The sequence below is a fragment of the Saccostrea cucullata genome, unplaced genomic scaffold, assembly GCF_032062105.1.
Source record: "Saccostrea cucullata isolate Sc308-1 unplaced genomic scaffold, CSIRO_AGI_Scuc_v1 ctg34, whole genome shotgun sequence".
Taxonomy (NCBI): Eukaryota; Metazoa; Mollusca; class Bivalvia; order Ostreida; family Ostreidae; genus Saccostrea; species Saccostrea cuccullata.
Window position 1 is genome coordinate 499515 of NW_026933012.1, and position 15713 is coordinate 515227.

The following is a 15713-nucleotide window of genomic DNA, read 5'->3' on the forward strand; positions in this document are numbered from 1 at the left end:
CACTTTATTATGACGTCTCAACCGTTCTGCTCTGATGGTCAATTGACTGTTTTTCACTGTGTTGACCATTATTTGAATGCTTCAACGTTGACAATTTCATGCGAGGAAAGAGTTAACCGTTGTTGAACACTCGATTTGTGAAATCTCATATTTTACTAGAGTTGACAAATCATTGTTAAAAATCCCTTTGACTCTACTTATGTTTGGTTTGTAGACCTGGTTCGCAATTCCATAATTTTAAAAACAATCTCTATTTGAACCAAGTAACGGAAACTACAAAGAAAATAGAAGAGTATTCAACTAATTGTCAACTGCAAAGAATATATTAGAGCGCTCAACAGTGGTCAGTCAGCTTTAAAACGTAACGTCAAACGTCATCAACATCGTGCGTACACTGTAACGTCTACATGCAAATAGGTTGAACGCTCCCTAATTTGCATGATTCACCTAATGTTCAATTGATAGTCGACGAACCGTCGACTGCATACATCGTTTGAATTCTAATTATAGTATTTTTCGTATTGGCAGTATGCATGATACTTTTAACAAAAAGACAGGAACAAAAAATATATATAATTAAAGAAAATGTATGAAACGGAAAAATCAATGTTTTGTAGTTGAATAAGGAGTTTAATTCACGAGTATTTGTTGCATGTTGTTTAGCGTCCCTCTCGATAATTATTCCTCATATGGAGGCGTCACCACTGCAAAATTTGTCCTAAATTCGGCACATACGACTATTGAGCAGTGGTAGTTCTTTTTCGTGTCAGCACCTACTGTGACACGGGACCTCGGTTTATATTACGGTTTCATCGGAGGAACCGGTCTCCACGTCCCACAGTGGTATTCGAACCCGCAATATTTCTCGAGTGAGACAGGATTTTTTGATACTTTCACTCTTGCTTCAAATTCGTGAAAATATCAAAAAAAACCAAACCCTACCCACTCGTGAAATAACACTAAACACCAACGGCTTGTCGTACAACATTGATTTTTTTAAATGCGTCTCTAACATATGTTATGTCCAGACTATAACAAAAACTCAAACCCTTAACTTGAAAGAAGTCGAAGTAGGAGGAATGTAAGTAAATCCAATTCTAAAAAATTTTAAATCCATTTTCTGCGCATTAATAAGATTTTCTTATTAAAAATTATTATTTAAAATTGTGTTTTAAATCCTTCTATAAAATTGTTTGGGGAAACAACTTTCGTTTTCGATTCATGTACCAAAACTACTCGCCGGCTTAATAATCAATTTCAATTTTCTTTATTTCAAAAGACATACGTCTTATAGCATTATAAACAAGCATTCCTTCGCGACAATTCAATGTACTAGGCCTAGTCTTTTACACACCAGGGGGGCTCGTTTCTCAAAAAGGCCTATGACCAGGCGTAAGCTTAGTCCGGACTAAATCAGTGACTAAACGCGGAAGTCGGACTAAGTTGCGTTTCACAAAAAGGCGGAGACTTAGTCTAGACTAAATTTTGGTTTAAATCTAGGCCTGCTCATGAGTAGGCGTAAGTTCTTAGTCTGTACACAACTTTGGAAAAGAGCAAATGTTTTAATCATAAAGAGTTAAAAAAAATTATTTTATACTTAGGCGATATAATACCTATTCATATAAGGGGTGTTAAGAAAGTTCGTTCCAGGACGAAATATGTTCAAAAATTTAAAGTAGTGCTTAACTAAAAACTTAAGATGAATTTTCAAGTCTTACAAAATCACAAAAGTGTGCTTTAGATTTATAGCAATTAATTTCTAGCAGGAAATAATAGGATTTTTTCCATATGAAAATACATATATTTTCAAAACACCTGAATGATAGAAATACTGGTCTATTTGAGTGAAAATAAAGGATATTTTACTTTTGTTTCTTCATAGCTTATTTTAAATCAGACAAGCTGATAAGCTTAGGTATAGGAAGGATAGATCACTTTTTAAAGAATAGGTTTGTCATTTTGAAATTTTTCACAGATTTGATAATTTTTTGCTTAGTTTTTGAAAGCATGTTTTGACCTATGTGCTTAATATATGTAACAAATATGCATCATCCCTAATTTTTCTGAACAGACATCATCTGTTTCAGTACCTGCCCTCCCCCTACTGTTTCAACAAAAAGACAGTTAAAACCTTATCAGTAGCAAAAATGGACTCTGTAAATATGAAATATCACAAACTCTAAAAATCTTCTCATCGTATTTTTTTTTGAAAATAAAAGAAAAATGTGGAACGAACTTTCTTAACACCCTTTACATGCATACATGCACATTATTATATGATATGCGAAAAATCACGAAAATTAATAAACATATAATATTACGTAGAAAAGTAGAGATGCAGACTTTTTTCCGCAAAAGGTGTATTGAACTAGGAAGTTATAATTAAGAATTTTAAATTCTAGTTGGGTAGAAATTTGAAAGTGCCAGGTTTATTTTTTAATGTAGGCACGCGTTGTGGGAGAGGGGGGCTGCAACCCTGCCTTTTTTATTGAAATAATGCGTTTTCTGTTTAAAAAGGTGTATAATTTATGGGCTGACGCCCACTTTCAGCATTTCACTTCTCTGCTGAATATTTTGGTCACTCAATTACTTAACCCCCCCCCCCCCCCTCCTCTATCCATTCACTTTTTTAAAACGATGCCAGGTCCCGGATAATTTTTTTTGTTTTGAAATGGATAATGTTTCAATAAATCCTCAAACAATATTCATTTTTAAGAATATGTTTTAGATAATGAGATATATACTGTAACTATACCATCAACCAAGTCAATCCTTCTTTAATTTTCCCCTTTAATTGCATGTATTTAAATATAATATTGATAAAACATAAAAATTTGAATTTGTAAAATGTTCGAGTATTATACTTAAAGTACCGGTATTCTGTTCATAAGACTGTTCACTCGCTGTCGAGAGGTGAGAAGTGTAGATGGGTTAATCGTTTTTTCTTAATGGCTTGCAAAAGCTTCATAGTTTTAAATCGAATTCTTATGAACCATATTACAGGCAATAAATATAGTAATTTTTATACATTTTTAAAATATTTCCATTAAAATTGAGAATGCGTGTGTTATATTGCAAATGGTGTATACTATAGTATACATATGTATTTCTACATGGCCTACGTAAATTATCATTACGATATCAGTGTAAAACTGTACATAAAAGTCCAAAATGTAATACATGTATCATACATGCAGGTACATGTATCACCTTGATTGCCAATATACATGTATGTCTAATTCATATTGAATAAATTGATTGAAATTATAAAGAATTATATATGGTATATGGGCCATTTTAGGCCTCTATTCAGAAAATATTTTACATGTGTAAATTTCTTTCTTGTTCAAGGCTTGCATGTATATAAAATCGTCGCTCATATACTGTGTCAAAAATGTCATTTTTTGAAGCTTCGTTTAAAACTAAATAAAGGGTGTTCCATATTATATGTTACATTTTGAATCTTCAATTTGACAAACACAAGAAAAAGATACTGAAAATTCTTTTTATCAAACTGATGCATGTATCCATAAAATTCATAATGTACAATTACCAATTAAAATATTGAAAACTGATCAAAATCTTAAACTTTAAAGTAAATAGTCAAAACCAAGTTGCATCATTTTTGCTACGTTGAATTTCACAACGGCAAAGCTCACATTACATGTTCCAAATGATCTCCATTAATTCAAAAACAAATGAAAGTTGTTTCAGATTGAAATTTATATAAAACCTTGTCACGTATTTTTGCTTAGACACTCATTTGAAGGCGCCTGCTCTTTTTGAGTGGTCTAGGATTATAGACCCTATTCTTTAAGTAACCTACAGAAAAGAGCCCACAGATTGAGATTGTCAAATGCACATTGAGGTCAAAACCATTCCTTGCATTATTGAAAATTTGTACTTTGATAACTTCAAATAAATCATACTTCAAAGTTTATTTTATGCTGAAAATAGTGATATTGCCAGAATAAATTTCTGAAAATATCTATCAGACACTTTTCTCAGAAGTTTGCTACACTAAGAGTCTCCACTTCACCAATTAAATCTCTGCTTCTTTAAGTCTTCAGGCTTTCTGGAATACTGGTGTCATTCATTACATATTGTCCATCCCAGTCCTTTAACCTTGTTTCTAGCCTTCTGATAAGCATCCTAGAAAGCTTCCATTCTGTAAGAAAATTTATTTCGTCAAATAATGAAAAAAATTTCCTTCAGATACTGCTTGCCCCCCCCCCCCCTTCCCCCGACTTTCAAAACTTTTGCTACGAGCCTGTTCCAGCCCCTAGCCATACATGGCTTTTACTCACAGGAAAATTAAATTACCTTTTACTTCAAATTTTCGCAAGTGCATGTAAATACATGTATAATCATGAATATGTACATCATTTGGTTTAAATGTAGATATCTAATATAACACTTGTGGATGTAGAGGAGGAGGGAGGCTGTGTCCAAAATTATAATAAAAGATTTACTCAGTCAGATTTGTTTAGTGTAGCTGTGGGCGCCTAACACGACCCCAATCTGCCTGGCCCTTTTTCAAGATTTCTGAATCCGCTACAATGTTAATGCTTTGAACTTGAAAATACGGATGGGTTTGCGTAATAGATCTGTTTGAAAGACGGTGAAAAGGAAACATGCAAGTGTGCCCGTGCTTCCTGTGCTTTACATCCTTTATTTAGGTTCAAGTGTGATATTAATTTGATCCGCCACATGTCATTGTAGTCTCTAAACCAAATAAAATGCGATCTGCGCATGCTTAGTACCTAGCGGAGAGGTCTTAGTCTTAGGCCCAATCTTACGCCGCTTTCTGAAACGCGATTTAGGCCCGACTAAATATTGGCGTAACTTTTTTAGTCGGACTAACTTAGGCCCAAATCTACGACTTTTTGAGAAACGAGCCCCAGAAGTTCAATAAAACCCCCTAACATTGTATGTTAACACTTTTATAAATATTTTATATTTTCCACGTTTGAAGCGACACAATCACACAAGGAAAAAGAAATATCAATTTAACTCAACCCCGTCTCAGTCGCCGCATGTTGACGTCTTATACCATGTTTACCCCCTTTTATCCCATGAATATGACTCATTGGATATTTTTGGTATCCCACAGTTTGGCGCAGCTGTGACGTCACAGGGAGATTTGAAATCTAAGGCAAGCAGTGTTCTCTAAAATTAAACTGCCATGCTTCTGAGTATGAAAAGTCAAAACAATGAGGTTTCTAAAACTCTATTCATATTAATACATGATAAATCTTTTGAGCTGTATGGCAAGCCCTTTTGCTATTTATTCGGAAAATAAAATTTATCTTAAAATTACATCTCAAAAAATTGAGATATCTCCCAACTTAAAGAGGTATCTCTCATTTTTAAGATATCTCTATGAGAAAGAGATACCTCTTAAACTTAGAGAGATATCTCTTATACTTAGAGAGATATCTCTCTAGGTGAAACAGATACCCCGGTATCTCTTTCTCCCTGAGAGATATCTTTTTGTAAAATGATTTATCTCTCAAGGACAAAGAGATATCTCTTTGACTTAGAAAGATATCTCTTTTACTTTTGTAGATATCTTTCCAAATTAAAGAGATATCTCTTAAAGTAAAAGAGATATCTCTCTTAGTTTATCTTAAGAGATATCTCTCAAAATGAAAGAACCATCTTTCAAAAGTGTCAAAAAGAGATATCTCTCAGGCAAAAAGAGATATCTCTTTATTGCAAAGAGATATCTCTCTTCATTATTGTTATTTTAATTCCATTTAAAATGACTTCTCCCTTTACCGGAAGCAAGCTTGTTATTGACGGAAGTACATTAAAGTATTTTTTAATTCGACATATTCATGATATTCTACATTATTGCTCAACTAAACATCACAAGTAGTTCAGTTTTGTCTAGATTTCAAATTAGAAATACATGAAGTTGATTATTTCATCAGCTGAGAAAATTCGGTTCATTGCATTTGAGATTATATATATTCCTGAATATTAAACTTTTAGCATTTTTATCAACGAAGTTGCCATTATTATTTTTTGTATCAGGAAGGGGATTTACAGAATTTTTGTCTACTCAGTACATATATTATTCTGGGTAATTGCTTGCTCAGTCTTTTTTCCTATAACATCGAAACTTAATTCCAAAGATTTTACTTCCTGTTTCGCTTTTGTTTTAAAGTAGAGAATTAATTATTCTATTTTGAGGAACACTAGAAAAAGAATATCTCTTTCATTAAAAGGGATATCTCTTTAGCTTTTAAAGATAGCTCTTTTGGAAAATCTAAAGAGATATCTCTCTAACTAAGAAAGATATCTCTTTTAACCTTTTTAAAGAGATATCTCTCTAAATTTTAGAGGTATCTCTCTCGCTTAAAGATATATCTCTTTAGCTTATAAAGACATCTCTCGAAGTAAAAGAGATATCTCTCTTACAAAAAGGGATATCTCTTTTATTTAAAGAGATATCTCTCTAAAGTATATAAATATCTTTTTTAGTCAAAGAGATATCTCTATAAGCTAAAGAGATATCTCTCTATGTTAGAGAGATATCTCTCTTATTGAAAGATTTTTTTTTTATTTCACGAATAAATAGTAAAAGGGCTTGCCATGGAATTGGCACACTCTCACAAGTTCTTTTTTTTATACAGAAAAAGTATAGATTTAGTCTATATAGCAATATGGCATATTTTAACACTTGATGCATGACAAGTTTTTAAAATTCTTTTAATATTTAAAAAAGGTACACAATAGGAGGGACCCATACTGACTACATTTTTTAGTTTTTACTTAATATCTGTTTAAAAATAAGTAGTAAGAAAAATCTTTAAATTTTATACTTACAGAGATTGGACAAGCTGAATTATTCATGAAGACAACAATGTTTCAATTCAAAATTCCCCACCTTCTCATACAACATACTCTGATTCAAAAATGTGTTGTAATTATGGTACTGAAATATATATTAATGTAATTTTAAACCCAACACAAATAAACTCAGAGAGATTTTCTTACATCGAGTGGTCAACTAGGACCAACTCTGCAAATTAAGATATCACATAATCGGAGTGTTCAACAATTAGTTCAGTCTTGTATTTTACATGACATTTTCATAGCATAGCATTCAACTAACAGTCAAAGAAGTCAAAACAGTTAAAGCTTTTCAGAAAAGTTCAACTCCAAGTGGTCAACAGTTTTGCGTAATCAATTGAGACTAGTTGACGGTTAACGACACATTTTTGTATGTGAGATGCTTTATTTATAAACAGTTTAGTTTTAAATACAGCATATTTTTACGACCATTTTTTAATGTTCAACATAATATTTTATGAACAGTTTTGTTTGATATACCGGGGTATATATATTACAGCATAAGGTTGTATGAACAGTGATTTTTACTGAGAGATTATTCGAATATGTCAATGGGAGGGAACATAGATGCCTGTCCTGTTACCAAGGAAACATGGGAGGCACGAGCAGCAATAAAACAGGCGGATTGTGGTGGACAGAGTGTTTATCATTGTCTGTCTGACAGTAAAGGTTGGAAGTGGGAACGATGTGTGGAGAAAACAAAGATCATTGCAGGTATAATATATATTAATTACCGTATTCGTCTCGGTTAATTTTAGTAACATACAATGTATATACTTAACATTATAGCAATTTTTGGTAAGGGGTAAGCAAAACGTTTAATTTGCAAAATGATCAGGTGATTCCTCTCCAGACTCAACCTTTTTAAGTTCATGGGTACAGAACCAAGGGTGTTAAGTTCTGTTTTAAATTACATTGTCTCTTAAAGTCCCTATTTGTATTTTGCCCCTTGATTATCAAGCGGTACACTTATTGTCTAAAAAGGCTTATCATTGTAAAAGTAATTGGGTAAGTTTGATCAATAAATTGGGATCAAAATTTGACTCTGGAACCTACAGTAAAAAAAAATGAATATTTTTTTCCTGAACCATTACACATGTTACACGGGGAAAAAAGATTGATGAAGTGAAAGTTTCAAATATAGTTTATATGCTATTTTTTAAACTATTGGTCCAAGGATATGTTTGTGACACAATAGTTTTCTAAATTTTTTTTACATGGGATGATATATGAAAATTATTTAAATTTTTATCAGGATCAGCTGGGCAAGTAATTTTTAAAAAGTGTGTATATTAAATTCTGACTTAGTGTTAATATAATTTTTTCAAACTTCAGAGATGAGGTTTGGCATTAATAAGCTTCCACGTATTAAGGCCTCGTCACAAAGAGTAATTCATAAATTGTTCAAATCATCATCCTTGAAGATACATGTATAGTGATGCCACAAAGGGCTATGAAAGTTAACATACGAATATATTTACATCAACTGAATATTATTTCCTTTGTTTTATGAAGACCATTACCGTTACGGTAATCAGTCCATAAACGACACAACAAAAGTCACATGCATAGGTTTCTTAAGCAATGGCTACTTCAGCAGTTATGCATAAAAGACAGATACGTCTATAATAAAATATTAAGCATTCTTAATCTTACTTTGAATGTTTTTTAAAACAGATGTAAATATAAATAATAAAATGTCTTTCTTTGTTAGTACTGGAATTAAAGTCGCATGCAGTAATTGAAGAAAAAAATTACATAACCCGCTTGTGCGGCAACTGCGACATTAATTTCCGTTCTAACAACCCAAAAAAGCAATATATTGCTGAAAAATCAGAAGCATCGCATTATGAAACATGTCAGGATCAGTAAAAGAAGTATGTAAGGTAATGTTCCTCGCTTTCACTGTAAGTAGGGGGTATTAAATTCCATCTGTCTTTTTCATCTTTACATTTCTGTCTGTCTGTAACACTTTCGTTTTCACCCGATATTACGGACTTTTGATCTTGAATACTGTTCGTTATCTCCAAATGTTTCATTCGAGAAGCATGTTTTTGAATATTTGTGAATTAAATCTTTGTCAACAAAAACAGAAGGGCAATAGATTTTAAAATGCTTGTCTCCTGATTTGTTTTCAGGGCAATGCCCGATTTTTACTGCTGATGGCTACATTGACTGGCAACCATGTAACACTACCATCCCAATGTGTCCAAACAGCACCTATGTATCTAACGAAGTGTATAAATGTAAGTATAACGCTGTCAGATGTTACAAATGCAAAGATTGAAAGAGGACAAACGCAAGGAGTTATAATATGCAAAGACTTTTTGACTGAAAATTAGTTTTTAAAACATGGTCAGAGCGGTGTCTTGATAACTTGTTCGGTGCTCTTAAATCCGTGGTTGACAGAATTACGCAACCATGAAATGTGTGACGTCACGTACGAAAAGTGGTAAATAAAAATAGAAACACGTGAATATTGATGACGATATAATATCGATGTCAATACATCTCCCATAGTACATACTGATGCATTTAAAGTACATCCATGAACACATTGCTTTTTAGGTCACCTGAGTAAACTCAGGTGACCTATTGCTATCTGTTTTCGTCCGTCGTCGTGCGTCGTTCGTCGTGTGTTAACAGCTTCTTCTCTGCAACCACTCAACCAATTTCCACCAAATTTTACACAAAGCATCCATTGGTGAAGGGGAACAAAAATTGTGAATTCCATGGTCCCTGCCCCCTGAGGCCTGAGGGATGGGGCCAAAACAATAAAATTAGTGCAATCTTTAAAAATCTTCTTCCTTACTCCTGGACATCAAGCGGTCAAACTGTTAGCATGAATGGAATGACCATTGAGTCCTCTACCAAAATTGTGAAATTCATGGCCCCAGGGTCAGGGGTTCTAGTGCTAGGGTGGGGCTCTATTGATTATATAGTGAAAATGCATTATTTCTTTAAAAATCTTCTCTACTCCTGGGTATTAGATAAACTAACTTAGGACATAGTTATGATGAGGAAGAACTCCTTTTGCAAAATTGTGAATTTTATGGCCCCAGGGTCAGGGGTTCTAGTGCTAGGGCGGGGCTCTATTGATTATATAGTGAAAATGCGTGATTTCTTTAAAAATCTTCTCTGCTCCTGGGTATTAAATAAACAAACTAAGGACATAGTTATGATGTCAGAGGAAGAATACCTTTTGCAAAATTGTGAATTTTATGGCCCCAGGGTCAGGGGTTCTGGTGTTAGGGCGGGACTCTATTGATTACATAGAGAAAATGCAGAATTTGTTTGAAAATCTTCTTCTCTGCTGCTGGGTATTCAACGAATTAATTAAGTATATAGTTATGATGAGCAAGAATGCTTCTTCCAAAATTGTGAATTTTATGGCCCCAGGGTCAGGGGTTCTGGTGTTAGGGCGGGGCTCTATTGGTTATATAGAGAAAATGTAGAAATTGTTGGAAAATATTCTTCTCTACTGCTAGGTATTAAATATACTAACGTAGTATATAGTTATGATGAGCATGAATGCCTCTTCCAAAATTGTGAATTTTTATGGCCCCAGGGTCAGGGGTTCTGGTCTTAGGGTGGGGCTCTATTGATTATATAGTGAAAATACATTATTTCTTTTAAAATCTTTTTTCTCTGTTCTTGGGTATTAAATAAACTAACTAAGTACATAGTCCTGATGAGGAAGAATGCTATTGTGAATTTTATGACCCCTGGGTCAGGGTTTCTGTTGTTAGGGCGGGGCTCTATTGGTTAGGTAGAGAAAATGCAGAAATTGTTCAAAAATCTTCTTCTCTGCTCCTGGGTATTAAGCATATGAACTACCTATATAGCTATGATGAGCAAGGGCCATTCTTCCTGAATTGTGAATTTCAACGCCCCTGAGTAAAGGTACCATGGGGGTGGGGGGGCTCTACTTATATAATGAAAATGAATTAATTGATTGAAATCTTCTCCTTTGTATTAATCAAATATTTTTGATAAGCAAGTGTGGACCAAGGGTCAGGGGTTCATGTGTGGTACTGGCACTATACTAATTATTGCTGAATATTACTGATTAGTCGAAATGCATTTTTTGTTCCCCTACTCTGTCTATGGGTATTAAGCAACCAAACTAAACATGCTAAGTGTATAGTTATGATTAGCAATAGTGCTGCTTTCAAAATTGTGAATGCCATGATGTCTAGTTTAAACAGTGTTAAAACATGAACGAAAGTCAATAGTTGTAAAGTTGTTGCATGATGCTCAGGTTACCTATAAGGCCCATGGGCCTCTTGTTGATATTCACGGACGATTTGAATTTCTTGCAATCATTGTATTGTTGACGGAAGTTCAGTTGGCTTTGGCATTGCATAGTCTAACAAAGGAAAATGCAAAACAAGTTAATGTGCAGTTTATTGTGATTTTTTCCGACGAAGGGCCCTTGCTTGTTAGAGAGGAATCGGAAGGTTTACAATCAAAAGTGTCGATAACTTAACGCATAACAATACAAACAGAAGGCAATCAATATTTAGTACAATCCCAAAAAAGCCTAAGCTAGTACAATTAGTCCGCTATTTTGGTTTGTGAGGCTGTCAACTTTATTTTGGTTTTCCTTTCAGTTAACGTGTGCATTGTATACCCATTTTTTCTCAGCAATATACCCCTAACCCAATATTAATGTAACCAGCGCTTGTCAATATTTTCTTGCAAACAAACATATTAACCCCATTTCCCGAGCTTTTCTTAGCCAACATAATGACTGCCTGGTTCATTTTGAATATTATCCCTATGTATGGCACGCCAAATTCACAAAAATGAGCTAAACCTAGTTTTACAATTGATAAACTAGGTTTATCGACTGTAAACTATAGTTTACAAATCGTAAACTATAGTTAACGATTCGTTAAGTATAGTTTTCATCTGTAAAACTATATTTAACGGTTGTTAACTATAGTTTACGAATGCTAATCTAAGTTTATCTGTCTGAAATAAGCGTTAACAATAGATTTTGTTGATAAACATAGATTCACGTTTGTAAACTATTGTTTACAATCGTAAACTATAGTTAAGAGTTGTTAATCATAGTTTCACAAATCGTGAAACTATATTTATCAGATCGTTAACTATACTTAACCGTTTGTAAACTATAGTTTACAAATTGTGAAACTGTATTTATCAGATTATATATGTTTTGCAATCGCAAATGATTGTTTTCGGTGTTAAGTATAGTTTACGCTTGTGAAACACAGATTATCGCGTTAACTATGGTTTACAGATGTAAGAATAGATTAACGTTGTTAACTATAGTTTACAGTCCGTAAACTATAGTTTACAACCGATAAACTTAGTTTATCGATTGTGAAACTATGATTAACTCATTTTTGTGAATTTGGCGTGCCATACCTATGAGGAAAATAAGTATAATAATTTATATATGATAAACTCCAATGCAATAAGACCGCGGAACATTAACTGGCAAAATTGGAAATATACAGCTTACGTCATTTCTATCTGTTACAATCAAAACATTCAGTGATAGACAATGAAATGGGCGGGTACAATTCGACGCGGACGTTTGGAAAACATCGGATTGAAATTGCAGATCGAAATTCGTTTTCAATCCACCTCAGCTAGAAGTGTGTAGAAGGCACATTATTACTGATTGACCCAGAAGACAAATAATTTCAATTTTGGTACAGTTTGAATTTTTTTGTCCAGTGTTTTAAATGAATAAATATTTAAGGGAGAAATATTTCATTTCTGTTTGGTAAATATATGTATATCTTTGTGTTGGTGGTGGTGGTGGGGGGGGGGGGGGTTGAACGATTTTTAAATAAAGTTGTCCAACAGTTTTCAGTGAGAATAAGTATAAAACTCGTGTACTCTTATAATCCTAGAAATAAAATATGTTGTCATGTTAAGCTATGACCTGACTCAACAATTTTTTATCCCCCCCCCCTTCTAGAATCAAATATCTCCTGAAAAATAATCTTTGTCTTGTATGATATTTCGCGTTCTTAAAATTATAAGCTAAAACTCATGTTAATGTGAACTTCAAACAATACGTATGTGGGAGTTGAAATATAGTTGATTTTTGGATCATACATTCACTCTTTGCTTTGAAAACAGCTCAGGTGGATTGAAAATGAATTTCGACCTGCTATTTCAATCCGATGTTTTCCAAACGTCCGCGTCGAATTGTACCCGCCCATTTCGTTGTCTATCACTGAATGTTTTAATTGTAACAGATAGAAATGACGTAAGCTGTATACTTCCAATTTTGCCAGTTAATGTTCCGCGGTATTAATGGACAGATGCGTGTGGGAAGCATACATGGGATATATACTGAGTATTTCCATGTTTTCGGGTTACCTTATAGTTTCAACTAACTCATTTATCAGTCAAAATCAAACCAGATTTCGATTTTGAAATAAAACATCTTTATTTATTAGTGACTGGAATTCGTGTATATAATATAAAAAAATTGTTTTTGTCCTGCATTTTTCCCTATTATTGTATAATTTGCTGGTACTTGTATCACACCACTGCGTTAAAATACTAAAAATATTTTTAGATCCAGCTTGTTTTGGTAACAATACTCCAAAAGATGCAGATCTAGGGTAAGCAACAAACTACTTTTCCTGATACCGTAGTAATTTGTTTCATGGTATTTTTGAACTGAAAAAAATGAATACATTGTTTGGATATTTAAACAAAATTCTCAGAATCACAAATATTTTTTACAGAACCAACACAGGACTGATCGCCGGACTTGTTACTGCTTTTGTTGTTGTTGCAATTGCTGTATTGATCATTGTTATTATGTATCGGCGGAGACGAGGCAATACTGGTGAGAATTTCATAAGCTTCAATTTTGGATTGGTTAATAAATAAAAAAAAATCATGAAAAATATGAAGATTGATTTGTATACTTGTTTGCTTTAGGTTCAGGAAAGCCTGAAGAACAACAGCCCATGATCACACAGGCCGGAGTTTCTCATCATCAACCGGGTAATATTAATTCTGTTCAATTAATTTGTTTAATTAATTAATAAGATTTATTTTCATATTATAAAACAATAAAACATGCAGACTATCTGTAATGTTGGGAAAAAAAGTGCCTAAACATGACTTAATTTGATAATTTAATTAAGTCTTAATTTAATTAAATCATGTCTTAAGACTTTTTGCATCATAATGGAGATGACTATTTATGCCCCAAAGGGAGTGAAATATAATATAAATCCATCCTTTTATCTCGTAGGGCTATGAAACCTTAAATTTAGACATTTAAAGTTTGATTCTCTTCAACACTGTAATAGTGCATTTATAAAAGTTTATATCAGAAAGGTTTATCTTGAGGAGATACTGACATTATTTCATGATTTAAAGATCTGATTTGATATTATAAATCTTTGTCAAAGATGATTTAAAATTTTTAATTTTACTTGTTGTAGAGTACATTTTATTTTAATGCTTACAAACATTTCTCTACATTTATTAGTGACGGAAGATATGCGCGTAGTCAAAAATGCTTTAGGAACACTATCACGTGAAAAGTGTGTTGTCATTTTGGGAAAATTTGGAAGTTCTGTTTCCAGCACATCATTACGTATACTGACGGCGTATGTGAAAGAAAATAAGGACTGGAAAATCATCCAGTGTAGATATACAGAAATACCAAAAGTAATCGACGAGAACACCGTGATGTTTGTGTATGGCTGGTTTGGTATTTGGAATGAAGACCCTTGTTCCATGAAAAATGTAACAAATGCATGCAAGTCTCTTGTGGACATTTTACATGAAGTCGCGCATGTCAAAATTGTAATTGGAATGAGGTCCGATTTGTCAAAGAAATATCATCAAATGTTAGAAAAAGAAGCAAAGTATCTCTTTGATAAAGAAATAAGTCTTGATACCGAAAATGAAGCTAGGTATGAAGAGTATAAGACATATTTTAAAGAAAACATTAAGGACCCGTGTGAGAAAAAAATTTGCGAATGCCAAGATCTGGAATTTGATATGTTAAGAAGAGGAAGTCATATTGGCATTCCATTAAAAATGAATGTACTGGCAAAGTTTCATGATGATGTCATTCCTGCATATCTAATTCATCGTGATCTCTTGAAATCGTTTGTAGAGCACTTGACAGCTTTAAACAATGAAAAAACCAAGCTAATTTATCAATGGATAATGTACATATGTTTGAAAGGCAAATTTGATCGGTCAAATGGTTTTGATGCTGAATTGTGCGAAAACATGGGGTTTGTAATTCAAGGTTCGTCATTTGATGGAATGTACAAAAATGAGTTAGGAAGATACCTAAAACCGAGGAATTCTGATCAACAAAATGATGTTCCCCCTGAATCAACACAGTACGTCTTCTGGCATCCCTTTATCTACATTTGCGCCTTCCATTCACTTTACGAGAAGGACCCGGAAGCTGTCTTGAGGCATTGTAATATTGATGCCATTATTCAGCTAGTACGTCCAAAGGATAATAAATCATTCTTCGAAGTTAGTATTGATAAAGAAAAAATTCCTATATTCCTGGACAGAATGCATCAGTTAGATATGTCAAATGATTACATGCTACATCCCTTGGTTACAGCGCTAGCGAGAGATGAATTAGAAAATATGTGTCGTCCGAGCTGAAGCACGTATGTTTTTGGCAAGAAGTGTTTTAGGACATTATATGAGAAGAATGACCAAAGACAGTTGTGTGTTTAATTCCTATTTCATAAAGTTAGAAACAGATTTGAATATTTGTAACAGGTTTTTGGTTAAGGGGGATGTACAAGCCATATTGGATCTAGTCTGGTGTAAAATAAGAAATGTCAAGAATGCGCTTTATACTC

The 15713-nt window shown here is 33.4% G+C and overlaps 1 protein-coding gene across 1 annotated transcript; it reads left to right on the forward strand.

The window, feature by feature from the left end:
* Nucleotides 1–1003: 1003 nt before the first annotated feature.
* On the forward strand, nt 1004–15510 carry LOC134236892 (uncharacterized). Its single transcript, XM_062719046.1, has 8 exons — nt 1004–1081; nt 5114–5155; nt 7361–7575; nt 9000–9107; nt 13430–13475; nt 13602–13705; nt 13801–13866; nt 14360–15510. The coding sequence occupies exons 3-8, from the start codon at nt 7407–7409 to the stop codon at nt 15508–15510; spliced, it is 1644 nt and encodes a 547-aa protein (XP_062575030.1). The 5' UTR covers nt 1004–1081; nt 5114–5155; nt 7361–7406.
* The last annotated feature ends 203 nt before the right edge of the window (nt 15511–15713 follow it).

Excerpts from the sequence above, each read along its gene's own strand:
- LOC134236892 (XM_062719046.1), top strand. The coding sequence starts at position 7,407 with ATGTCAATGGGAGGGAACATAGATGCCTGTCCTGTTACCAAGGAAACA. Across the intron at positions 7,576-8,999 it reads GAAAACAAAGATCATTGCAG|GGCAATGCCCGATTTTTACT; the intron begins GTATAATATATA and ends ATTTGTTTTCAG. Across the intron at positions 13,867-14,359 it reads AGTTTCTCATCATCAACCGG|TGACGGAAGATATGCGCGTA; the intron begins GTAATATTAATT and ends TACATTTATTAG.